Here is a 25,337-nt window from a genome sequence, read left to right on the forward strand (position 1 = left end):
TTTCTGGAACACTCCTGGAGATCTGAGAGATCTTGAGCATATTGACATCTTTGCAATTAGATTTCCAATCCATATCAAAGGATATTGGAATGTTGCTGCATCTCTTGGTTAAACCTGGATTTTAAAAAATAATTAAATAATATATACTGCTAAAGATAAACTAATTCTGACAGCTCCCATAGTCCCCCAATATTTCCCCCTCCTTTCTTTCAATTTCTGGCCAGACTCCCTCTACCACACTGGGTCTCTCTGGCCCCATATCCCAGTCCCACTTCACATGGTGGCCGCTGGCTCAGAGCGGTGCCCAGTCAGTTCTGGGAAGGAGAAATGTAATGATTGTATGCACCTGGGGGCGCTGGCAAGGATGATAATGGCATCTGGTCCTTCTTCCTGGCATGCAACTGGCCTGCCTCCTGCTTCTCCTAGTGTGTGTAGGCTCTCCTCCTACACATACTAGCATCTCTATCACCCTTCTTCTCATGGCAGAGTGACTTTTTATTTATCCACTGACTTGAGTGGTGGAGTTTATTTTATTGGATTTTAGCACACATGTGAAGCCTTTGAAAAGCCTCTTTAGCCGATGACCATATTTCTCTTCTGACCACCATGTCCACCCCCACTGAAGCTTCCTAAAGGTCCATGAAGTCTGGATGATAATTAAAGTCATCGCAGCTGCTGTCCTGGTCTGCAAAGCCCTGTGGCTACCCTCCCTGCAGGGCGGCAGCTGCCCCACCCACTGTCCTCTGCTCAGCACACCCCGCCCATGCCCAGCCGAGTCCACCCACACGCTGCCCCACTGCTTGGAGCACTCCTGCCATGCAGGTCCCGGCCTGTTGTGTTCATTTAACTTTAAATATTAATTGGCAGGGCACGGTGGCTCACGCCTGTAATCCCAGCACTTAAGGAGGCTGAGGTGGGCAGATCACAAGGTCAGGAAATCGAGACCATCCTGGCCAACATGGTGAAACCCCATCTCTACTAAAAATACAAAAATTAGCTGGGCGTGGTGGTGTGTGCCTGTAATCCCAGCTACTCGGGAGGCTGAGGCAGCAGAATCACTTGAACCAGGGAGCTGAAGGTCACAGTGAGCCGAGATCGCGCCACTGCACTCCAGCCTAGCAACAGAGTGAGACTCGTCCAAAAAAAAAAAAAAAAATTAATTAATTTACAGCAAACGCTTTGTAAGCACTCCTTTATTAGCATTGTGACCTATCTGAAATATACTGAAAAGGCCAGGCACAGTGGTTCGCACCTGTAATCCCAGCACTTTGGAAGCCCGAGACAGGAGGATCACTTGAGGCCAGAAGTTTGACGTTATGAGTCTGAGAATAGCCTGGACAACATAGTAAGACTTTGTCTCTCCCAAAAAATTTTTAAAATTAAAAACTTAGCCATGCCTGGTGATGCATGCCTGTAGTCCCAGTTACTTGGGAGGCTGAGGCAGGAGGATTGCTTGAGCCCAGGAGGTTGGGGTTGACTCCAACCTGGGTGACAGGGTGAGACTCCATCTCTAGAAAAAAAAAAATTTATAGCAAACACTTTGTTCTTTTATTAGCACTGTGCAGTATTTGAAATACACTGAGAAATGCAGACTAGGATTAGCAGATGCTCATGGACCCACTATCCAGGATTAGCAAATGTTCACATTTTGCCATATTTGCTTCCAATTATTATTATTATTATTATTATTATTATTGGAGACGGAGTCTTGCTCTGTTGCCCAGGCTGGAGTGCAGTGGTGCAGTCTTGGCTCACTGCAACCTCCACCTCCCGGGTTCGAGCGATTCTCCTGCCTCAGCCTCCCAAGTAGTTGGGATTACAGGTGCGTGCCACCACGCCCAGCTAATTTTTGTATTTTTAGTAGAAACAGGGTTTTGCCATGTTGGCCAGGCTGGTCTTGAACTCCTGACCTCAATTGACCCACCTGCCTTGGCCTTTCAAAGTGCTGGGATTACAGGTGTGAGCCACCACATCTGGCCTGCTTCCAATTATTTTTATATAACGTTTTATGTTACATATAACTAGATCCAAATATATTTACATGTAAACATATATTACATATTGTATACATTTTTTAACATAGCAAAGCCTCTCACATACAGTTACAGACCCCTTTGTCACCATCCTCTGGCCTATTCTCTCCCGCCCTGCACAGTATCCACCCTGAAGTTACCGTATCTTCCTCCTGCCCATATTTTTGAACTTTTGCTGCAAATACATGGTCCCTGAACTATATATAGCATTTATGCTACATTTGGTATGGTTGCTTCATTCTACTGCTGGCATTTTCCACTCAACATCCCACCTTCCGGGCCAACGCTTTTGCCATTCACAGGCCTAGTTCATTCTATGAAAATGCTCTACAGTGTTCCCTTCTCTGGGCACCTCACCACTTATTTCTCTGCTGTTCCTTGATGGATGTTTTTGCTTTTTTCCAGTCTTACAAGCAGGGCAGTGACAAGGTTGCTAGGCGGAGTCAGAATGTTCATCCAGGATGTTTCTCTAGCAGGAGGAATCACATGGTCAGCTGTGCGAGATGCGCCGCGTTGCCCTCCACAGCATCCACCCTACACTCCCCAGCAGCATGTGAGAAGGCCCTGCTGGAGTGGCCACCGGACCCTCAGAGGAGCCTAGGCCCTACAGGGTGGGCCGGTCTCCCGTCAAGTGCTGTGAGGTTTGCTAAGTTCATTCAGGCACCACTTTGGAGTTGGACCATCGGCACTGAGGAGGAGGCGGGTTCTTGTTTGGATCTAGATGTGTTGCGTTGTAGGTAGCATAAGGAGCTGTGTTCCCCGCCTGGTCATGTGGTTGGACAGCCATCTGTTGTCACCATCCCTGTAGCACCAGCACATCTGATGCCAGCAGGAGTGGACGGCTCCACTTCTCCAAGTGTCTTCACCTGCCACTTACTGGAACCTGCTCTGTCAAGGCAGGCACTGAAGGTTTCTTCAAATATAGCTGAGACAGGGAAGGGATGCTTTGCCTTCAACATCAGTGACCTGAGTCCTCTGGAACTACCTCCAAAGAGTAAGAGCACTTTCCTCTCTCAGACAACATGCAGGCAGGGTAGCGGCACCCCTTACTCTCAACATAGAATGGAACATAGTCTGCGCTCCTGTAGATGATCAGAAGGCATCAGGGGACCATGTGACACCAACCTCAGTCTCAGATGGGAGGCCCTGCACAGGGGTGCGCAGCGTGGGATGACGCCTCTCAGCCCTGCCCCTCTCTTCTTCCTGATCCTGCAACAGCATCTCTCTGGAATGGCGGTCACTGCCTTCTGCCAGCCCCATCACCGTGGCTGGGGAGGAGGAGGCAGTCACAGAGGCCTCAGAGAGCAACATCTCCCACTGCCCAGGCCGTCAGCAACACAAGTGAGACGTGGCCTCTGCCCCAACGGTGCTTACAGAGCAGCGGGGAAGGTGAGTGTGGTGGTTAGTCGTTAATATTAAGTGTCAACTCTATTGGATTGAAGGATGCAAAGTATTGTTTCTGGGTGTTTCTGGGTGTTGCCAGCAGAGATTAACATTTGAGTCAGTGGACTGGGAGAGGAAGACCCACCTATCATGTGGGTGAGCACCATCCAGTAGGCTGCCAGCGTGGCTAGAAAAAGCAGGAAGAAGAAGGTGGAAGAAGCTGACTTGCTGAGTCTCCTGGCCTTTATCCTTCTTCCGTGCTAAATGCTTCACGCTCTTGAACATCAGGTTCCTAGTTCTTCAGCTTTTGAACTCGGACTTACACCAGTGGTTTGCCAGGGGTTCTCGGGCCTTCGGCCACAGACTTAAGGCTGCACTGTTGGCTTCCCTACTTTTGAGGTTTTTGGACTTGGACTGACCCACTACTGGGTTCCATGATCCTCAGCTTGCACATGGCCTATCATGGGACTTCACCTTGTGATTGTGTGAGTCAGTTCTCCTTAATAAATGCCCTTTTATATATATATATATATATATATATATATATATATATATATATCCTATTAGTTCTGTGCCTCTGGAGAACACTGATGAATACCGTGAGAAGGGTGGCTGGCACACCCGGGGACCCACAGAAGAAGAGAGGGAACTCGAAAGTCCCCACTGAGCGCTAAAGAGATTCCCAGAAAAAGTGAGCTTTCCCTCCCGAGGGGAGGAGGAGAAACAGGATGCTCCTGCGGGTCTGGGGTGGTGTGGATGGCTTGGAGGGGATGCGGGAGCCACAGGTAAACTGAAGCTGCTGATGGAGGGAAGAGTAGGTACCAGTCCAGGGTTTGGGGCTGTGATTTTAGGTCCTGGGCCTACAAGCTGATTAGGCCCTTATAAAACAGTTTAACGCTGCCACCTCGTGGCAAGCTCAGAGCAACTTATTCCCGGAAAACAGGGACAGAGGTGAGAATGCAATGAGAAGACGAAGGCGCTGTCTGGTCTGGCATGCAGGGCATGGCATGGGAGAGCACAGCCCCTGGGCACCTTGAGCCTGTGGAGAGAGGCCATGAGGGCAGTGGTCACCAGAGCCCTTCCGCTGAGGCCCAGTGCTGCCCTGAACCTGCCTGCAGGTCACTGTGCCACTGGGTGATGCCGGCACCTCGTCTGTGAGGGGGAGTGCAGGGGTGGCTGTGAGGCCTCAGGGCACTTGCCCCACTGGGTGCCCACAGCCTGCCTGGAGTCCCACTTCTGCTCATGCACTACAGGCTGTCACTGGGAACCTCCTGCTCTGTAGGCCCACCCAGCTTGTGACGGTGGCAACCCTGTCCCTTAACCAGACTGAACAATATCTGTCTTCTGAGCTCCCTTGGGAGCAGCTTGGGCCAGGCAGGTGGGGTCGTGCTTAGGACCAGCAGCAGGACACAGAGGGGCAGGTGGCCAGCAGGCCTGCCCACGCCCATGCTCCCCACATGAGGTGGGTTTTCCTTGGCTTCAGGCTCCTCATCTGCAAACTGACAATGCGCATCATTGTGAGGTGACATGGTGTGGGAGGTGTGGTCCCTGGATGCCTGAGGAACAGCCCAGATGGTGGGCAGTGCATTCCAGCACCCCAGCTCTCCAAAGCCCCTTTCACCTCCCTGAAGACAGTGTTCCTGCAGCTTCCCGGGGCCAGGCCACCTTTGTCCTCACCCACCTGCCTAGTGTGTTTTGGCCCCGTCCAGTGTCACCCACCCTGTGTGACACCTCCACACCCCACTCCGGGCGCCTCCTCTGTGGCCACCCTCAGGCTTCTTGCCTTGCCCACCCGCTCCAGCTTCCCTACATAATTCTCAGTCTCATCCTCTGGCTATATTGGGGAGGGGCACATTACTTTTTTCCAGTATTTTTTAAATTGTGGTAAAATATACATAACATAAATTTGTCTTTTAAACCAGTCTTAACTGTACAGTTCAGTGGCATGAGGTACATTCACACTGTTGTGCAGCCATCACCACCGTCCATCTCCAGGACTTTTTCATCTTCCCAAACTGACTCTCTGTCCCCATTCAACACCAACTCTGCATTCCCCTCCCTCCAGCTCCCACGATTCTACTTCCTGTCTCTAGGACTCTGGGCTCTCGAGGCACCTCATAGGAGTGGAGCCCCACAGTGCCTGTGCTGGTATGGCTGCCTTCTTTCACTTAACATAATGTCTTTAAAGTTCAGCCGTTGTATTATGCATCAGAATTTCATTCCTTTTCAAGGGTGAATACTATCCCACTGTGTGTTTATACCACATTTTATTTATCCATTCACCTACAGATGGACACTTGGGTTGATTCCACCTCTGGGCTTCGTGAATGATGCTTCTAGGCAGACAATTGTCGCTTCGAGACCCTGCTTTCAATTCTTCCGGGTGTATACCCCGAAGAGGAATTGCTGACCAAAGGGTGATTCTGTTTAATTTTTTGAGGAACTGCCATCATTTTATGTTTAAATTTTAAGTGAAGTTTAAGTTTTATTTTTAGATTTGATGTTCAATTGTTTGAGGAACTGGCATTCACAGCATCTGCACCATTTCAGATTCCCAACAGAAGTGCGCAGGGTTCCGGTTTTTCTACATCCTCAACAATGGTTTTTATTTTCTACGTTTTTAATGGTAGTCATCCCAAGGGATGTGAAGTGGTATCTCATTGTTTTCATTTTCATTTCCCTAATGATTAGTGATGTTGAGCATCTTTTCATATGGTATTGGCTATTTGTATATCTTCTTTAGAGAAATGTCTATTCAAGGCCAGGTGCAGTGGCTCATGCCTGTAATCCCAGCACTTTAGGAGGCCAAGGCAGGTGGATCACCTGAGGTCAGGAGTTCAAGACAAGCCTGACCGACATGGTGAAACTCTGTCTCAACTAAAACTACAAAAAAAATTAACTGGGCATGGTGGTGGGCGCCTGTAATCCCAGCTACTCGGGAGGCTAAGGCAGGAGACTAGCTTGGACCTGGGAGGCAGAGGTTGCAGTGAGCCAAGATCACACCACTGCACTCCAGCCTGGGCAACAAGAGTGAAACTCTGTCTCAAAAAGAAGAAGAAGAAGAAAAAAAGAAATGTCTATTCAAGTTCTGTGCCAGTTTTTGAATTGGGTTCTTTGATTTTTGTTGTTCAGTTGTAGAAGTTTAAAAAGAAAATATTCTGGATATTAACCTTTTATCAGATGTATGATTTACAAAGAAAAAAAAACAGTTCAGAGAGTATAAAAAGATCAAGTATTTTTTTAAAGGGTAGATAAAAGTAGATAAGTTAGAAATACATCATTGTTCCATGTGTAAACTTGAGACTCTTTTGCCTGTGTTTATTCTGGTTCTTTTCACAGTACATTGAAATCATCAATTGGTCAGGTGCAGTGGCTCCCTCCTGTAATCCCAGCACTTTAGGAGGCCAAGGTAGGTGGATCACATGAGGTCAGGAGTTCAAGATCAGCCTTGAACCCAGGACCCAGGAAGCAGAGGTTGCAGTGAGCCGAGATTGCACCATTGCACCCCAGTCTGGGCTACAAGAATGAAACTATTTAAAAAAAAAAAAAAAAAAAAAAGGGCTGGGGACAGTGGCTCGTGCCTGTAATCCCAGCAGTTTGGGAGGCCCAGATGGGTGGATCACCTGAGGTCAGGAGTTCGAGACCAGCTTGGCCAACATAGAGAAACCCCATCTCTACTAAAAATACAAAATATAGCTGGACATGGTGGCACGTGCCTATAATCCCAGCTACTTGGGAGGCTGAGGCAGGAGAATGGCTTGAGTCCGGGAGGTTCAGGATGCAGTGAGCAGAGATTGCACCATTGCATTCCAAACTGGGCGACAGAGCAAGATTCCGTCTCAAAAAAATAAATAAATAAAAAATAAAAAAATGAAATTATCAATTTACTTTTCTGCATCTTGTGTCTGCGTTAGCAGAATCTGTCTCATAGGAGACTGTGGTAGGGAGATTTCTAAGATAACCCTCAACAACCCATATCCTATGTAATTCCTCCCCACAAGGATGGGAGGGACTGTGAATATAATGGGCTATCAGTCTTGTGACTGTGTTAACCATATAGCACTTTAAGAAAGGGAGATTATTGATTAAGAAAGGGTGATGTCCTTCAAAGTTCAGACCAAATCATGGGAGTCCTTTGTATCTGGGTCTAGAGGTCACAGACAAGAGAAGTCGAAGATTCAAAGCCTTGGAAGGATTTGATGCCAGAGATCCTGAGGCTACCCCTGAAGGAGGAAGCTGCGGTATTGTGAGAGGGCCTGTGGGAAGCAGCCAAGTGGCCTCTAGGAGTCGACAGTGGCTCCCAACAAGCAAATGAGCGCCTCAGTCATTCAACTGCAAGAAACGGAATTTTGCCAACAACGTAAATGGGCTGGAAGGCAAATTCTTCTGCAGAGCCTTCAGAGAGCTTGTGGCCAGTCAACACCTTGAGCACGAGACCTTCAGCAGAGAACCAAGTTGGGCCATGCCGGACTCCTCACCCATGGGCATGGCGTGGTCATATATTTGTGTTGTTTTAAGCCACGAGGTTTGTGGTAATTTGTTGCATGGCAACAGAACACTAATAGGAATTTTGGTTTCAGGAATGAGGTGCTGCTGTAAGAAACATTTAAAAATATGCCGGTAGTTTTGGAACTGGGCAGTGGATGGGGTCTGAAAATATTTTAAGGAACATCATTTAAAAAACTTAAACTACCTTAGAGAAAGCCTCTATTTCCTTGGATAGACTGTGCATAGAAATCTAGAATTTAAGGCTTCCATGGTTGACAGCTCACCAGGTGGGGGGTATGCTACTGGAAATGGGGTAGATCCTGATGGCATCACAGCAGAAATTGTGTCCAGCTGCTGTGTAGGGAGCAAACTTTCAGGGTCTTGTTTGCACATATGTGTAATCACCAGACAGGTTCTTCCTGCCTGCTGCACAGACAAAATCAATCTACTGAGACCATGCTGTTGCAGGAGAGAAAGACTTTCATTGACCAAGCCCAGCTCACACTGGAAAACTGGCGTTCTCACTCAAATTGGTCTCCCTGAAGGCTCAGAAGCCAGGGGATTTTATGGACAATTGATGGGCAGGGGGTTAGGGAATAAGTGCAGCTGATTGGCTGGGGATGAAATTATAGAGGTGTGGAAAATGGTCCCCGTGCACTGAGTCCACCTCTGGGTGGTGCCACAGGGCCATTTGAGACATGAGTCACAAGTCTAGGTGGGGTCAGTCTGAAAAATCTAAAAAAAAAAAAAATCTTAGGTTCTACAATAGTGACATTATCTATAGGAGCAATCGGGAGAGTCACAAATCTTGTGACCTCTGGCCATATGACTCCTGAGCTGTAAGGGATTATAGAAACTATGCCTATCTCATCAGAATTCAGTCCCCACCCAAAATCCTATTCTTGTGGCCTTTCATTAGTCTTACCAAAGGTGGTTTTCAGTCCCTGAGCAAGGAAGGGATTAATTTTAGGGAGGAACTATTATTATCCTTGCTTTCAAATTAAACTATAAACTAAATTCTTCTCAAAGTTAGCTTGGCTTAGCCCCAGGAATGACCAAGGACAGCTTGGAGGTCAGAAGCAAGATGGAGTCAACTGTCAGATTTCTCTTACAGTTATAATTTTGCAAAGGCAGTTTCATGTGGCTTAGGAGATTTCTAGGCAACACTTTGAGGTGCTACCTGGTTTCATCTTGCTACTTATAGCAAAATGTGAAGGAAGAGAGATAAACTGAAGGAAGAACTGCTAAGCCAAAAGGAACCAGGACTGGAGGGTTTCGAAAATTCTTAGCCTCTCCAGATGTCAAAAGATGCTAAAAGTCAGAGATGGTCGCTGAAACCATGGCACAGAGAAAAGGTTGACACTATAATGTTCTGCTAAGACCACAGAAAGACCAAGAGGTCAGAATAGTCAGTCGATCAAAGGGCCCTTTCAAGACATTGAGGTATAGTCACAACAGAGGGCCCCAAGCCCGCTGCCATCTCAGCAGGAGGCCCAGGTGGAGGAGGGACTATCTCAAAAAGATTGTGCATGTGACTTTATCTAATGAAGTGAAAGGACTATGAGGTTCTTAAGAGGTTTATGTCAGCAGAACATTCCCAGCTCATACTGACAGGGACAGAGAAAGTACACAATGAAAGAAGGCCCCCAGAATTCCACTTGAGGGAAGCAAGGCAATAGAACTACTTGGATGCAAATGTGCTACTTTGCATAAAAAAGGAAGGATGACCAGAGCTGAGAGCCACAGAGAATTTTCTCCCAGGCCTTGAAACTTAATGGAGTTTGTCCAGAAGGATATAAAAGCTGTTATGGACTAGTAACTGCTTTTCACTGTCCATTCCCCCAACCTCCTTTTGAGCATTATGCTATATCCATCTTGTCATTGTATGTGCAGAATGTTGGACCTAATTTCATAGGTCCACAGGTGAGGAAGAATTGTGCTCAAGGGCTGTGTTTAGCAGATTACAGCTGGGAACCTCATCCATATTCTATTTGGAGTATTTAAATGATGAGATTGTGGATTTTGAGCTGATGAGATAATTCTATTTAGATTTAGATGATGAGATTTTGAATTTTAAGTTGAGACTCTAATGAGATTGCCAGAGGCGTTCGAACCAGAGCAACTCCGTCTTGAATAGGGGCTGGTAAAATGAGGTTGAGACCTACTGGGCTGCATTCCCAGGAAGTTAAGCATTTTTTTTTTTTTTTTTTTCAGATGGAGTCTCACCGCTCTGTTGCCCAGGCTGGAGTGCAGTGGCGAGATCTTGGCTCACTGCAAGCTCCTCCTCCTGGGTTCACATCATTCTCCTGCCTCAGTCTCCTGAGTAGCTGTGACTACAGGCGCCCACCACCACCCCAGCTAATTTTTTTGTATTTTTTAATAGAGACGGGGTTTCACTGTGTTAGCCAGGATAGTCTCGATCTACTGACTTTGTGATCCGCCCACCTCTGCCTCCCAAAGTGCTGGGATTACAGGCGTGAGCCACCGTGCCCGGCCTTTTTTTTTTTTTTTTTTTTTTAGACAAAGTCTAGCTCTGTCACCCAGGCTGGAGTACAGTGGTGTGATCTCGGCTCACTGCAGTCTCCGCCTTCCAGGTCCAAGCTATTCTCCTGCCTCACCCTCCCGAGTAGCTGGGATTTACTGGCACCTGCCACCTTGCCTGGCTAATTTTTGTATTTTAAGTAGAGACGGGGTTTCACCATGTTGGCCAGGCTGGTCTCGAGCTCCTGTCCTCAGGTGATCCGCCCGCCTCGGCCTCGCAAAGTGCTGGGATTGCAGGTGTGAGTCACCGTGCCCAGCCCCCAGGGGGTTAGGTATTCTAAGTCACAGGATGAGATAGGAGGTAGGCAAAAGATACAAGTCATAAAGATCTTGTTGATAAAATAGGTTGGGGTAAAGAAGCCAGCCAAAACCCACCAAAACCAAGATGGCAACGAGAGTGACTTCTGGTGGTCCTCAATGCTCATTCTATACTAGTTATAATACATTAGCATGCTAAGAGACACTCCCACCAGTGCCATGACAGTTCACAGCAAGGTCAGGAAGTTACCCTATGTGGTCTAAAACAGGGAGGACCTCTCAGTTCTGGTAATTGTCCATCCCTTTCCCTGGAAACTCATGAATAATCCACCCCTTGTTTAGCATATAATCAAGAAATAACCATAAAAATGGGCAACCAGCAGCCCTCAGGACTGCTCTGCCTATGGGGTAGCCATTCTTTTATTCCTTTACTTTCTTAATAAACTTGCTTTCACTTTATGGACCCGCCTGTATTCTTTCTTCTGCAAGATCCAAGAACCCTCTCTTGATGTCTGAATCAGGTCCCTTTCCAGTAACAGGATGAGGCTCTTGGTAACCTTGAGGTATGCTGAATGCATTTTGGGGATTGGGAGGGACATGCGTCACTGGAGGCCGGAGGTTGGGCTGTTAGGTAGAATTCTAAGATGACTCCCTGCCAGCCAGCTGTTGTCTATAACCCTCCTGTTGAGTGTGGAGGGACCTGTGACTGAGATGGCACAGCCCTCTCATGACCGTGGTATGCCGGAGTTTAAGAAAAGGATATTGTATCGTCCCTGGTGGGCCTGACCTACTCCCACGAGCCGGCGTCCTTATGGAGGAGTGGGTTGAACTCGGAAAGCAAGCTGGAAATGCTGGATGACGTGATGTAAGTAAGCACTTGCCCTCTTATCATTACTGTATATTTCTGGGCTTGGGCCATAGTTGCCTTCATGTCTCCCCTGCACAGTGGAGTTCCTGGAGGGAGGGGCCCTGTGACGCTCTGGGGGTTTCCAGTGACCCCTGCCTCCTACAGACCTGGGCTCCCCGCACCTGCCGCTCGCGAGATCCGGTCCCAGCGCCCCGATGGACGCAGGCGGTTTCCTGGAGCCCCGCGGTTGGCCACGCGCCGCGCTCTCCGCCCCGTCGGGGACGCCCAGGCCACCGGCCGGATGAGGGACGCAGGGGCAGAAGGCTCAGGCCAGGGCCGGCGGGGGCACTGCGCACTGGCCGCCTCCCTCCTCTGGCCAATCCTCCTGCCGCTGCGCGTCCAGTCCACCTCGTCCCTCTCTGCAGGTGAGCGGGCAGGGGTGGCCCAGACAGAGCGAGGAGCAGAGGTCGCCTGCCTCTCGTGGCCGTCCCCCTCCGCCCGATGCGGACGCGGACACCCGCCAGGAGGGCCCAGCCAGGCCAGGTCTGGCTCTCGGGCCCTGGGAGGAAGGCGCCTTTGGAAGGAGGGGAGAGGGTGGGGCGCTCCCCCGCTGGCTCTGCCGGGTTGGATCTCAGGCCTCTGCAGTCCAGTGCCCCACGGGCCTGTGGGGCAGCGCCCCACACACCCTCATTTCCAGGATGGGGAAATGCTACTGCAAACGGGATTGTGGACGGAGTGTCTCTCGTTCGCTTCAGTCTGGGAGAACACAGGGCCTGGAAGGGAGGACACAGCCGCTTAGGGGCCGCGCGGTGGAGCAGTGCATCCCTTCTGTAGCAGGCAGCTTCTGCGCCATCACAAACGGCATTGAGGCCTGGGAAAAGTCGGGCCCAGTACTCACCCCCTAGCCCCACGGGCCGTCGCCCCTGACAGGGGGCAATGGGCTGTGTGCTCCCGGGTCATTCAGGTGGTGCTGTCACATGGGCCACGTGGCTTTACCCTGAGCCTTGGACTTGTCCCTCCTGTGAAGTGAGAGGAGGGGCCTGGTCGCCCCGAGTCCTGTTGATCCTGACATTTGGGAGCACCAGGGGCTGGTGTCCTTCATGCAGGCACCTCCTTGCTGGGCTGTCTCCACAGTGTGTGGGAAGACCAGATTCAGCGGGAATTCCTCCGGGAGGCCCACCGGGAAGATCTTTGGAGGCCAGAGGGCGGAGCCTGAGCGGTGGCCATGGCAGGCCAGTCTCCTCTACCTAGGCAGGCACATCTGGGAGCTGCCCTCATCGACAGCAACTGGGTGGCCTCTGCTGCTCACTGCTTCCAAAGGTGCATCTTCCCTCCACGGGCCCTGCTGTGGGAGTGCATGCAAGAGGGAAGCCCAAAGTGAGGGCGCAGCCTTTCCTTTGTACGCTTTGTTCTGGGACAGTTTGCTGCCCCAGGTGTCCTGCCTTTGACCCAGCAGTGCCCTGTGCCTGGAATGCTGTCCCTGCTCGTCACTCTGTTCCAGTCTCCTGACCAACTGTGTGGCATCTCCCAAGCAGAGGCTCCTACCTCATCTCTCACTCTGGGGTTGGGCATTCCCCAACCCCACCCCACCTCACATTGGTCAACCTGCTAAGATGGTGTGGTTGTCTCATTACATGCACATTACTTTGAAATAGCTAAATGGAGCCGGGTGTGATGGCTCACACCTGTAATCCTAGTACTTGGGAGGCTAAGGTGGGAGGATTGCATGAGTCCAGGAATTCCAGACCAGCCTGGGCAACACAAAGACACCTCATCTCTACAAAAAGTACAAAAATTAACCAGGCCTGGTGGTGTGTGCCTGTAGTCCCAGCTACTTGGGAGGATCAGTTGAGCCTGGAAGGTCAAGGCTGCAGTGACTGTGATCACACCATTGCACTCCACCCTGGGTGACAGAATGAGACCCTGTCTGAAAATAAGTAAATAATTAAAAGTAAAAATAAATAGTTAAGGCCTGTCACAGTGGCTCACACCTGTAATCCCAGCACTTTAGGAGGCCAAGGCCAGTGGATTGCTTGAGCCCAAGAGTTCAAGACCAGCCTGGGCAACATGGCAAAACCCATCTCTACTAAAAATATAAAAATTAGCCAAGTACGATGGGGCGTGCCTGTGGTCCCTGCTACTGAGGAGGCTGAGGCAGGAGGATCACCTGAGCCCAGGGAGGTTGAGGCTGCGGTGAAATGTGGTTGTGCCACTGCACTCTAGCCTGGGCCACAAAACCAGATCTTGTCTCAAAAATAAAATAAAATAAATAGCTAAATGAAAATTAACTCACTGTAGTTGGGATTATCAATAAATAGAGGAAAACAGACTTTTGTTCTAAAGAGAACCACCTCCAGCCCATTCTCCGTCTGCTGTAAACTTTAGGAATCAAAATCCTAATGTTCCACTCAGAGTGAACTTTGGTTTCTGCATCTTGCCCAGCTCTAGGCCACCCACACAATCTCAGTGGGCCTCGGTTTTTCTTGTGTAAATAGTAGTGGGTGTGCAGTGTCCCAGGCCACACACTTGACACACGCTTCAGGTGATAAGACAGAGTGACAGTCCCAGGGCTTCCCAGGGCCAGGCATGCATGGTTGAGCACCTGGCCCCTTCCAGCCAGGGCTTATTGCAGGCTGTCTGGGGAACACCTGCCGGAGGCTCCCCTAGGTCCTGGCTACCCACATATGCTGGCACATTCTTCCCCAGAAGGGTCCTGCGACTCTGTATGTCCAGCCACCAGGGGCGTTTTGTCACTTCTGGAGAATTATTTGCCACTGTCCCCACAGACCAGAGGGAGGGATGAAACAGATGGTCTCTGTCCCAGGAGGTGTGAGGCAGAGGGTCGGGAGACTGAGTTACTCCTCCAATGCTTCCTGGGCTCACTGTGTGCCCAAAGGGAGTCAGGGAGGATGTCAAATTCTGAGCCAGGAAGCCAGAGCTTGGACATAGCTGGCTGTAGCATCCTCCTCAGGTCCCACTCATTTATTCAGCATCCACAGGTGCCAGGCCTCAAGTGAGGCCCATTGTGCGGTACCCAGAAATACAAGCCCCACCCTGAGGCTTCTCATTCTGTCAGGAAAGTGAGGCGCAAGCCCAAGACCATGGTAGACCCTGCACCAGACAGGGGTTCAGAGCAGGAGAGGCCTTGGGGGAGGTGGATGCAGGCATGTGGGGGGAGGAGAACCACACAGCCAGGACCTGTGGGGGGAGGAGAACCACACAGCCAGGACCTGTGGGGGGAGGAGAACCACACAGCCAGGACCTGTGGGGGGAGGAGAACCACACAGCCAGGACCTGTGGGTTGGAAAGTCACTCGTTTTCTGGAAACAAGAAGTTCAGTTCCATGAGCTCCTCCATGTGCTTCACAAATACCTACTGAATTCCTGTCACCAGGTGGGGCAGCCTTGGAGAAGGTGGTGTGTGAGAACTGGGGAGAAGTGGGTGGAGCATGCTGGCTAGGGAAATAGGGTCTTTCAGAATTGCTGTAGGTCATGGGGCCTTGGGAGGGTTCTGGTCAGAGCTAGGAATGAGCCAAGTCTCTTCTCTTCTGAAATGAAGGGGTGAAGTGTAATGCACCCCCAGTGTTTTCTGCACTAAGATTCTTTACTCCTTTGAGTCTGGGGCATGCTGGGAAAGCCACTGGGAATCATCCAAGGCCAAGTGTCCTGAGGCTGTAGGCCCTCAAGCTTGTGTCAAGAGCAAAGCAGGGCTATCTGACACAAGGAAGGGAGGAGAGAGAAACCCCAGAGTGATGGTGGGGTCTGGGTGCCTTCCAGGTGGGCAGCCGGGGTGAGGGTGCCGGCCCAGCATTCAGAGGAGCCTCCCCACAACAGGTCCACTAACCCGATTACCGGATCCTGCTTGGATACGACCAGCTAAGCCATCCCACGGAGCATAGCCAGCAGATGACAGTGAATAAGATCATGGTGCACGCTGACTATAACAAGTTGCACCACATGGGGAGTGACATCACCCTGCTGCAGCTGCACCGTCATGTGGAATTCAGCTCCCACATCCTCCTTGCCTGCCTTCTGGAACCAACCACGTGGTTGGCCCCTGACAGCTCCTGCTGGATATCTGGTTGGGGAATGGTCACCGAGGATGGTGAGCAGCGCAGGGCAGGCAATGCAGGTGAAGGCGCGGGAGGCCGCTTCGGGGCTCTGCCAGTCCTCCTGAGTGTCACAATTCCCCCTGACATGGGTCAAGCCACCTGAGGTTCTCCCACTTTTGGAGGAAGGTACTTGGGCTCTTTGACTCTGAGCCATTCAGGATTCCCTGGTTCTGAATGTTGCTGACTCCACCCTGACTACAAGGGCCTGCTGCCGTCTGACCTCCTCCAGGGCCTCACCAAACTCCACTGGAGCTTCCACGGCTGTGGAAGGTGCTGGGCATCAGTAGCAAGTAAGAGCAGGCCTGCGGGCGCAATGGCTCACGCCTGTAATCCCAGCACTTTGGGAGCCTGAGGTGGGTGGATCATGAGGTCAGAAGATCGAGACCATCCTGGCCAACATGGTGAAACCACATCTCTACTAAAAAAAAAAAAATATATATATATATATATATATATATATATATATATATATATGCATACACACACACACACACACACACACACACACACACAAATTAACTGGGCATGGTGGCATGTCCCTGTAATCCCAGCGACTCGGGAGGCTGAGACAGGAGAATCGCTTGAACCTGGGAGGCAGAGGTTGCAGTGAGCCTAGATCGCACCACTGCACTCCAGCCTGGCGACAGAGCGAGACTCTGTCTCAAAAAAAAAAAAAAAAAGAGCAGGCCTGTCCTCTGGTCCAGGTGTTTATGGCTCAAGAACACTTACCTCTGTGAATGTGAACCTCACTGCTCACCTAGTATATCTGTCATATATTTGTATATTTGTAGACTGAGAAGGAAGAAATGTTAGGCAAAGACTCTAGCAAAAGAGTGAATGCTTTTGATTTAGGGAAATATAATGATGAGTGCAAAAAAGTAGAATGGCAATTTGGCATTATTTGTGGGGTCATGATCTGGCAGAATATCTCAGAGGAGGCATTTGGGACAGGACTTTCTTCCATGAACAGGCCAGAGCTGGCCTCCCTGCCTTGGCCACTGAATGTCAGTCACATGGCCCTAGTCATGAGAGCAGCCGGCCCTCCAAAGACAGCCTCCTGGGACTGTCATTCTCAAACTATTTTTTTTTTTGAGACGGAGTCTTGCTCTTGTTGCCCAGGCTGGAGTGCAGTGGTGCAGTCTTGGCTCACTGCAATCTCCATCTCCCGGGTTCAAGCGATTCTCCTGCCTCATCCTCCTGAGTAGCTAGGATGACAGGCATGCACCACCACACCTGGCTAATTTTGTATTTATAGTAGAGACGGGTTGCTCCATGTTGGCAGGCTGATTTCAAATCCCCGACCTCAGGTGATCTGCCTGCTTCGGCCTCCCAGGGACTGTCATTCTCTAAGAATCAAGGCAGAGAAGATTCTCCAGGTGGGAAAGGAGGAGCTAGGGCCTGGGGAAGTCACCAGTTAGTTGGATCAGCTACTGAGCAGAGAGCCACCGACCTTGAAGAGAGATCTGGGCTCCAGTCATCCTTCTCTCTCCACACACCAGCAGCCCCCAAGGACACATGAGGCCCACACAGGGCAGGCATTGTGCAGGAGTGGGCCTCTGTCATCATGCTGCTCCCACATGGGGACCCCAGGCCAGATCTGGGAGTAACATCTGGAAACAGAGCCCAAGTGTCCCCAGACCAGTTGCTCCTTGAGGAAGGGCCGTGCCTGATTTGTCACACTGCTACACTGCTCAAGCCCACCCAGCACCTGTTAGGCATGCCACCGGCCAGGCTGGCACTCCAGCTGCCACCCTCCCTGCCTCCAGCTCTGCCTCCTCTTAGCAGCCAGAGGGCTTGTTTTTGACCCTTCTATTGTGTCCCAGTGTGCTTGGAATGACACCTCCAACACCACATTCTGGCTAGGAGGGCCCCTGCTCTGGGCCCCGAGGCGGCTGCACCTCACCCTTCACCCCATGCCTGCTCCCTTGCAGCCACATTGGTCTCCCTCCTGGTTCTTCCTACTGCAGGCCCTCCCCCTTTGGCTGTCCCCTCATCTTCGTGTGCTCTCCCTGGGCGAGCAGGCTGGGGAGGGAGGGCTTCCCTCTGGCTGCAGCTGCAGCTGTGGCCCACATCTGACACCTCCTCCCAGTCTTCCTGCCTGAGCCTTTCCAACTTCAGGAGGCAGAGGTCGGTGCCATGGACAACAGTGTCTGCGGATCCTTTTTCCAGCCCCAGTACCCCAGCCAGCCAAGCAGCAGTGACTACACCATCCACGAGGACATGCTGTGCGCTGGGGACCTCATAACAGGAAAGGCCATTTGCCGAGTGAGTGGACTCAATCTCTCTCCCCTGTGCTGCCCTGGGCCTCTGCCACAGGGTCTCCTGTGGACCCTGCCCCAGCCCCGACTTGTTCCTGAGCCCAGCCAAGCCTGAGGTGTCAGAGCCAGGACAGAAACTCCCAAAAAGCGCTGGCCCATCTGTTTTCTTTGTATCTTTTAAGAAACGTTGTTGGCCAGGTACAGTGGCTCACGTCTGTATTCCCAGCACTTTGGGAGGTCGAGGCGGGTGGATCACCTGAGATCAGGAGTTTGAGACCAGCCTGACCAACATGGTGAAACCCCATCTCTACTAAAAATACAAAAATCAGCGGAGCATGGTGGCACGTGCCTATAATCCCAGCTACTCGGGAGGCTGAGGCAGGAGAATCTCTTGAACCCGGGAGGCGGCGGTTGCAGTAAGCTGAGATTATGCCACTGCTCTCCAGCCTGGGTGACAGAGTGAGACTCTGTCTCAAACAAAAAAAAAAGAAAAAAAAAAAAGAAAAAAGAAACCTTATTGAAGCACACCACGCACAGGAAAGGGCAAAAGTACAAGTGTCCTGTGGAGGAATTTTCAGAGACTGACCACTCATGTACCCGGCATCCATGGGTTTCATCCATGCCCATTCCTGACGCTAACTCCCGCAGGATAACTCTGCCTGCTTTCTAAAGCACCATGGCTTCATGTGGGGACTTTTAGCTGAGTGAAGCCATATGGTATGCAAACTTTTGCCTGGTCCCATCAGTCAATGTTGTGTCTGTGGGATGCATCCATCTGGCGTGCAGTCTGTATTGTTCATTTTTATTGCCGTATGCTATTCCACTGTGCAAAGACACTGCAATTTACTCATCCATTCTAGTGCGGGTGGCATTTGGGTGGTTCCCATTTGAGGCTGTTGCGAATGGAATCGCTGTGAACGTCCTGGTGTGTGCGTTTCAGAGCACATAGCTTCCCATTGTGGTTGGCGGTCGCCCTGGCAATGGAATTGCCTTGCCATGAGACATGCACATGTTCATCTCTCGTTGATCATCTGAGAAACTCTGCAACCTGGTTGTACCAATTTGCATTTCCATCAGCTGGTGAGTGATAGTTCAGGTTGCACCTTGTTGCTGCCAGTCCTTCAGATTGTCTGCCATTTTCATATAAACTCTTGTGTGTGGTTTTTAATGTGCATTTCTCTGGTGACTGGTGAAGATAAGCTCTTTGTCATATGTTTATTGCCTTTTTTGTAAATTGTCCTTGCAAGTTTTTTGCCAACTATGGGATTGTCTGCCTTTCATTCTGAATCATAGGAGTTCTTTATCTATTGTGGATATGAGCCCATTATTGGATATGTTCATATATTATGAATGTCTTCTCCCACTATGTGTAATCTTTTCATTTTATAGTGCGGGGAACTGAGGCCCAGAGAGGAATTGTGTTGCCCAATGTGAGGGGTCACAGCCACAGTCAAGCTTGGAGAGGCCCTGCCCTTCTTGGGAGCTGTGGGTCCCAGGAGGACTCCTGCAGGATCCTCTCCCTCTTTTTTTTTTTTTTTTTTTTTTGATGCAGGGCCTTACTCTATCGCCCACGTTAGAGTGCTGTAGTGCAATCTCAGCTCACTGCAACCTCTGCCTCTCGGATTCAAGTGATTCTCCTGCCTCAGCTTCCCGAGTAACTGGGATGCACTACCACTCCCAGCTAATTTTTATATTTTTAGTAGAGATGGGGTTTCATCATGTTGGCTGGGCTGGTCTCAAACTCCTGACCTCAAGTGATCCGCCTGCCTCAGCCTCCCAAAAGTGCTGGGATTACAGGCGTGAGCCACCGTGCCCGGCCTCCTCTCCCTCTGTTGCGCCTCCCTCTTTTTATTTCTCTCTCTTTGGTCACCTCATGGTGCAGAAACATTCTTCGATGACTCCCATCACAAAATGCCCTACAGGCACCCTCTCTGCTCCCCACAACCTCCTCCCACCCCACCCATCCCAGCAGAGCTCACCCCAGGGTGCCTGCCTGTGCCATCTCTTGCTTCCTGGGCTCCGTCCTCACCACAGCCATGCTGTCAGGCGTTGGTGCAGCATCCTCCATCAGACACCATGGGCGGCCCCTCCTGCTCTCTGCTGTCCTCCTTGGAGGGGCCCTTCAGCCTCCTGACACCAACAGCCCACTGTGCACCACTGGGCCTGCTTCCCTTGCCTTGCCCCATTTCCTTAGACAGAGAGAAAGGGTCAGATATGGCAAGTCCTGTCTGTTGACCATTTCCCGCCAGCCTCTGCCATCCCTTCTCCTGCAGTTGTGTCCTGATGGGGCTCAGGCCAGAACCATCCTATCAGACAGAATCTGCACCAGGTCCCATGGGTTCCCTGCCCACTGACGAGGCTGTGGGCTGGCACAGTCAGGTCTTGCCCCTCCTTCCTGTGTTGGCTCAGAGAAGCTCTAGGATTAGAGCAGCCCTTCTGGGGTCCTTCCAGGCCGCCCCGATCCACACCCCATGTCTGTGATATCTGTTCATGTGGAATGTCCCTCGGGGCCTCTTCAGTGCTGTGTGCACACAGAAAGGCTTGGTCATGTTGATTGCACAGATGGCAGGAGGATGCTTGTTTCCTTGGGATTCCCTTTTTGGCCTATGGGATGGGGGTGCTCTGCCCATGATGTCAGGGACTTCCCCGCTTGGGGGCCCTGCCACACTCACAATCGCCCGCGCTCACCTGGGAGCCCCTGGCACTTGCCCTACCCGCAGGCTGGGCATGGGCAGCACCTCTTTTCCCCTCAGCACATCCCACAGCCTGGCATTTTCTAAAAAGCTTAACCAAGAAGTGGAGGGAACACTAGAGACCTTAATAAGTCAAGGACATCTGGATTCAGGACTAAATTTAATCCCAGCACCTTGGAGGCCAAGGCGGGAAGATCACTTGATACCAGGAGTTCAAGATCAGCTGGTAACATGGCAAGATCTCCATCTCCATTTTAATTAAAAAAAAAAAGTTTAAAAAAGAACAAAAATGGCTGGGCACGGTGACTCACGCCTGTAATCCCAGCACTTTGGGAGGCCGAGGCGGGTGGATCACGAGGTCAGGAGATCGAATCCATCCTGGCTAACGTGGTGAAACCCCGCCTCTACTAAAAATACAAAAAATTAGCTGGGCGTGGTGGCGGGCACCTGTAGTCCCAGCTACTCGGGAGGCTGAGGCAGGAGAATAGTGTGAACCCAGGAGGCGGAGCTTGCAGTGAACCGAGATTGTGCCACTGCACTCCAGCCTGGGCACAGAGCGAGACTCTGTCTCAAAAAAAAAAAAAAAAAATACTGGTGGGATGCAGTGCTTTGTGGAGGATTCAGGCCAAGGTGCAGCCAGCCCTCCAGGCTGGCACCCAGCCACCCTGGGGACCACAGGCGGCGCCTTCTCCCCACTGGGGTCAGGAGGGCTAGGCCTGGATGTCCATCTCCTAGAATCCCCTGCTTATTCTCATGGGTTTGTGACTGTCAGCATGGAGGCTCTGCCCAGGGTCTCCTTGGGAGCTTTGTGGAGTGAAGCTCCAGGGCCCCGTGCTTGAGATTTTGATCCAGGAGGTCCCTCCTGGGTCTGGGCTTCTAACTTGCCCAGGTGACTGATGAGCGCCACTCACTCAGACGGTGGAGACACCTGCTGCACACCTTGCTTCCCACATTCCATCCTGGAGAAGTGTAAGGTCCCCTCCTGTGCCCTGAACAATATGTGTCCCTCCCTGTCTTGGTCCCTACCACCCATGTCCTCTCTGTTCTCAGGGAGACTCCGGGGGTCCCCTTGTCTGCCTGTTAAATGGCACCTGGTTCCTGATGGGGCTGTCTAGCTGGAGCCTCGACTGCTGCTCACCCATCGGTCCCAGCGTCTTCACCCGGCTCACCTACTTCACCAACTGGATTAACCAGAAGAAGACGGAGGGCCCCCCTCCGGAGCCCGCCTTGGCTCCTCCTCAGGAAACGCCCCCAGCCCTGGACAGCATGACCTCTCAGGGCACCGTCCACAAGCCTGGGCTCTGCGCAGCCCTTCTGGCTGCTCACACCTTCCTCCTGCTGCTGATTCTCCTGGGGAGCCTGTGAAGGGCCAGGGCCCCTGGCCTCTTACCACAAGCGTGCCCACCTCAGGCCGGCCTCCTTGCTGAGCTCTGCAGGCTCCTGACGTGTTTCCATCTCTGAGTTCTCCTGTCCACCCAAGGCCACCCCTGCCTCAGGCCTGACAAACTAAAAACCACCCAAGAAGCTTCTTGCTCTGGTTTCTGGCCCACCAGAGCCATCTCCCATGCTCCATTGTGTCTCCAACTCCTCAGGGAGGGAAGGTCTCCCTCCTCCCTGGGCAGGGTCCAGGCTGACCATATGGGAGCCAAGTCACTCTCCTTGGGAAGTTGGGTCGCGTAGACTCAGGCCCCATTCCTGTCCTCCAGGGCATGCAGTCTTCCAGAAAAATGGGGCCAGGGCCTCCCCACATGGAAGAAGCTGCCTGTCCTCCTGGAGCCAGGTGCTGTGCACCGGTCAGGGATGAAGCGGCATCTTCCAGGTGCACAGGTCACAGAGGCTCTTCTCGACAGCTTGCAAGTAAACTGTGAAGGGGGCTGAGGTCTTGGGTCAGCAGTACCAGAGCTGTGTCCCAGGGGTCAGCTCTCAGCTGACTGCCCCCTGTACCCGCAGCCCTGCCCTCTCCCTGCCTCCAGAAACCCAGCCCCCATCCCTGTGGCTTGCTCCAGCTTGTAGGGGTTGTGGCTTAGCTGACCCAGGACTTGCTGGTCCAGCACTGAGCCCATAAACCACACTCTGAGTTGCCCCTGCAAACCTGTCTGAGTAAGGTTTGTATCCTAATGAGTCAGCAGGACTCTCGAAGGGCCTCACACCACAGCTCTCCCGCAACCCCCAACCTGAACTCACAATAAAAAGAGGGCAGCCCCCTGTCACTGCAGGTGCACTGTGCCCCAAGTGCCATCCAGGTGTTCTGTGCAAATTATTTCCAGTCCTGTTGTCACCCAGATAGCCCAGGCCCTCACCAGCAGGTGGGAACAAGTGAAGTCTCATGGGCACGATCGGCATAATTTCTTGGTCTTGAAGCCCTCTGACACTAATGCAGAGATTTCCTTTCCAACTCAGAGCCTTCCTTCCCTCCTTCCTGGTGAGGTGCCACTGAGCCAGACACCTATGCCCAGCACGGTATCTGGCTTTACAAGCTCAGCAGTGTCTGGAAGCGAGAAAAAAGCATTTCCTCCCCTGATGGCAAACTCAGTAATGGGGCTGCAGAGTGGGACTGCTGGGCCCTAAGGTGGGAATTAGCACTTGATCAGTTCAGATTTAGAGCATTAGCCACCGCTGTCGCCCAAACTGCCACTTTCCGTCTGCCCATGGTGGCCGCATGCTGGCTGGGCTGGGGTTCCCTTATGTGGTGACTTGTGCTTTGTCCATCAGCAGGCATGTTCCTCCGTGGAGCATGGAGTTATGCGATGGCCTGCCTGTCCATGAAGTTCCTCTGGCCTCCTCCGATTCTGCGGCTGCAAATCCACACCCAGGAGCTCCGCAGGCCTGCTGGAGCACAGCGCCTGGCGGTTTCTGCACCTGGAACCCACCTCAGGACCACGAGCCGCATTCAGTCTCTTTTTATAGATCTGGAACTCGAAGCCCAGCGTGGTTAGGAACGTGTCTAAGGTCACGTGATAGTAAATACTGGAAGAGGGATTCAAACCCACATCTCCAGAGAGAGCTGAGAAGACTTGTGCTTCCCATGGGTGCAGCTGTTCCCAGAGGCCTCCGGCCCTGTTTCACCTTCCCAGACTGCTTTGAGAGGCTCTGGCTGGCCTGTCTCTAGTGTGGCCAGATTCTGTCTGCAGTGGCAAGGGAGGACCCCAGGCAACAATACTGACATCAGGGAAGAGAACAGATCTGCAGGGCCAGTGAGTGGTGCTATGGAAAGGCTGGGAGTGGCCCCTGCATGGTTTTCACCAGACCCGTCGTCAGGGGCTCCAGGCCTCCATGTGCTGCACGGGCTACTGGCTCCCTCTCCAAAATCGACCCTGGGTGAGCTGTGGAGGCGAGAAGGCAGTGTGCATTTCAGAAACTAACCAAAATCAGTGAGAAAATCTTGGAGAAACTGAAGTTACCCTGGGCGGCTGTAGCTGGGGATGGAGGATGGGGCAGCCAGGAGCCGCACTTAAGAAGGCTGTTCACACTCTGCTCTTGTTGCTTGCCTCCCACACCTCGTGACAAATGCTGCCTGGTCCTGCTCAGGTGCCAGGATTGCAAGGTGGCTGTGTCAGCCAGCGTGAGGGCCCCACCAGCCACCAGTGTTGTGTGCCCTCCATCCTCCTCCTGAAACCCCCCTGGGTAGGACAGTTGCTATCCAGGGAAATGGGCCCCTTCCACTGTGATCTCCTCCAGGGCTTTCACCAGAAGGCCTGCCTGCAGGAGTGGCTTGTGGGGTGGCAGAATGCAGGAGAGAGTGAGTGAGGTGTTTCATGCCCGGGGCCCTCTGCTCTGGGGCCACCCTCCTCGTTGACTCATTGGGAGCCTTCCTAGTGCAGACAGGGTGACCAGGAGCTGCTAAGCCCAGGGAATGCACACACGTGCACTGGAGCTGCTGCCTATCTTAAGAGTCCAATGCCCACCGAAACACAGTAGGCTGCACAGCATCCACTACTAGAAGTAGAGTTGCTGGAAAAGACCGATCAAACATATTTAATAAGCACAATAAATATCTTTTTGGATACCGAAAAATAGTATTAGCAATAAGACCCAAGACAAAGAAACTACAGAAAAGAACCAAGTCAAAATATTACATATGCAAAATGTAATCGTTGAATTAAAGACCACATTACATTGAGCAAACAAAGTAAATGCAGATGAAAGAAGAAGCCAGTCATTACTTTAAAGGTATGGCTGTCACAGTGTGGACTTTGGAGCTGGTCCACTTTAGTTGGGGTAATCTGTAGAGCATTTATTTACAAAAGTACTAATCACCCAGGTACGTTTGGGCTGAAGGCTCTGGGAAAGCCCAGGGCAGGGGCCTGGCACAGGCAGCAGAAGCAGAGCTCTTGCCACCCAAGGCCCTGAGGGACCAGTGAAGTGGGAGCCATGGGGACAGGGTGCCTGAGAGGAGCAGGGACACTCAGCCGAGGGACACAGCCAGCCAAGGCGGCCTCACAAAGAGGGTTTTCATGGAAACAAATTCACTGACTACTTCATTCCCACATCTTCGGCTGAGGCTCCCATGGCAAGTGGAGAGAGCAGCTGCGGGTGGCCTCGGTCACTTGGGTCAGCTCTCCTGCTTAAAACAAATACACAAATCAATAAAAGTGTTGATTGTATTATTTAAAAAAAAACCTTCAGCCGGTCGTGGTGGCTCACACCTGTAATCCCAGCACTTTGGGAGGCCGAGGTGGGCAGATCACAAGGTCAGGAGATCGAGACCATCCTGGCTAACACGGT

General features: G+C 51.6%; 1 protein-coding gene across 3 annotated transcripts; it reads left to right on the forward strand.

The window, feature by feature from the left end:
* Window positions 1-11,066: 11,066 nt before the first annotated feature.
* Window positions 11,067-25,221, forward strand: LOC100438694 (serine protease 40). 3 transcript variants are annotated; one of them, XM_054549116.2, is made up of 4 exons: window positions 11,067-11,975; window positions 12,685-12,870; window positions 17,751-17,926; window positions 21,663-25,221. In XM_054549116.2, exons 1-4 carry the CDS (start codon window positions 11,633-11,635, stop codon window positions 21,975-21,977), a joined length of 1,020 nt encoding a protein of 339 aa, XP_054405091.1. In that variant the 5' UTR covers window positions 11,067-11,632; the 3' UTR covers window positions 21,978-25,221. The 3 variants fall into 3 exon arrangements, with proteins under 3 accessions (XP_054405091.1, XP_054405092.1, XP_054405093.1); XM_054549117.2 differs by lacking the exon at window positions 11,067-11,975 and adding an exon at window positions 15,327-15,654 and having other exon boundaries at window positions 12,768-12,870; XM_054549118.2 differs by lacking the exons at window positions 11,067-11,975; window positions 12,685-12,870 and adding exons at window positions 14,640-14,943; window positions 15,384-15,654.
* Window positions 25,222-25,337: the final 116 nt, after the last annotated feature.

Source organism: Pongo abelii, chromosome 11, assembly GCF_028885655.2.
Source record: "Pongo abelii isolate AG06213 chromosome 11, NHGRI_mPonAbe1-v2.0_pri, whole genome shotgun sequence".
NCBI classification, from domain to species: domain Eukaryota; kingdom Metazoa; phylum Chordata; class Mammalia; order Primates; family Hominidae; genus Pongo; species Pongo abelii.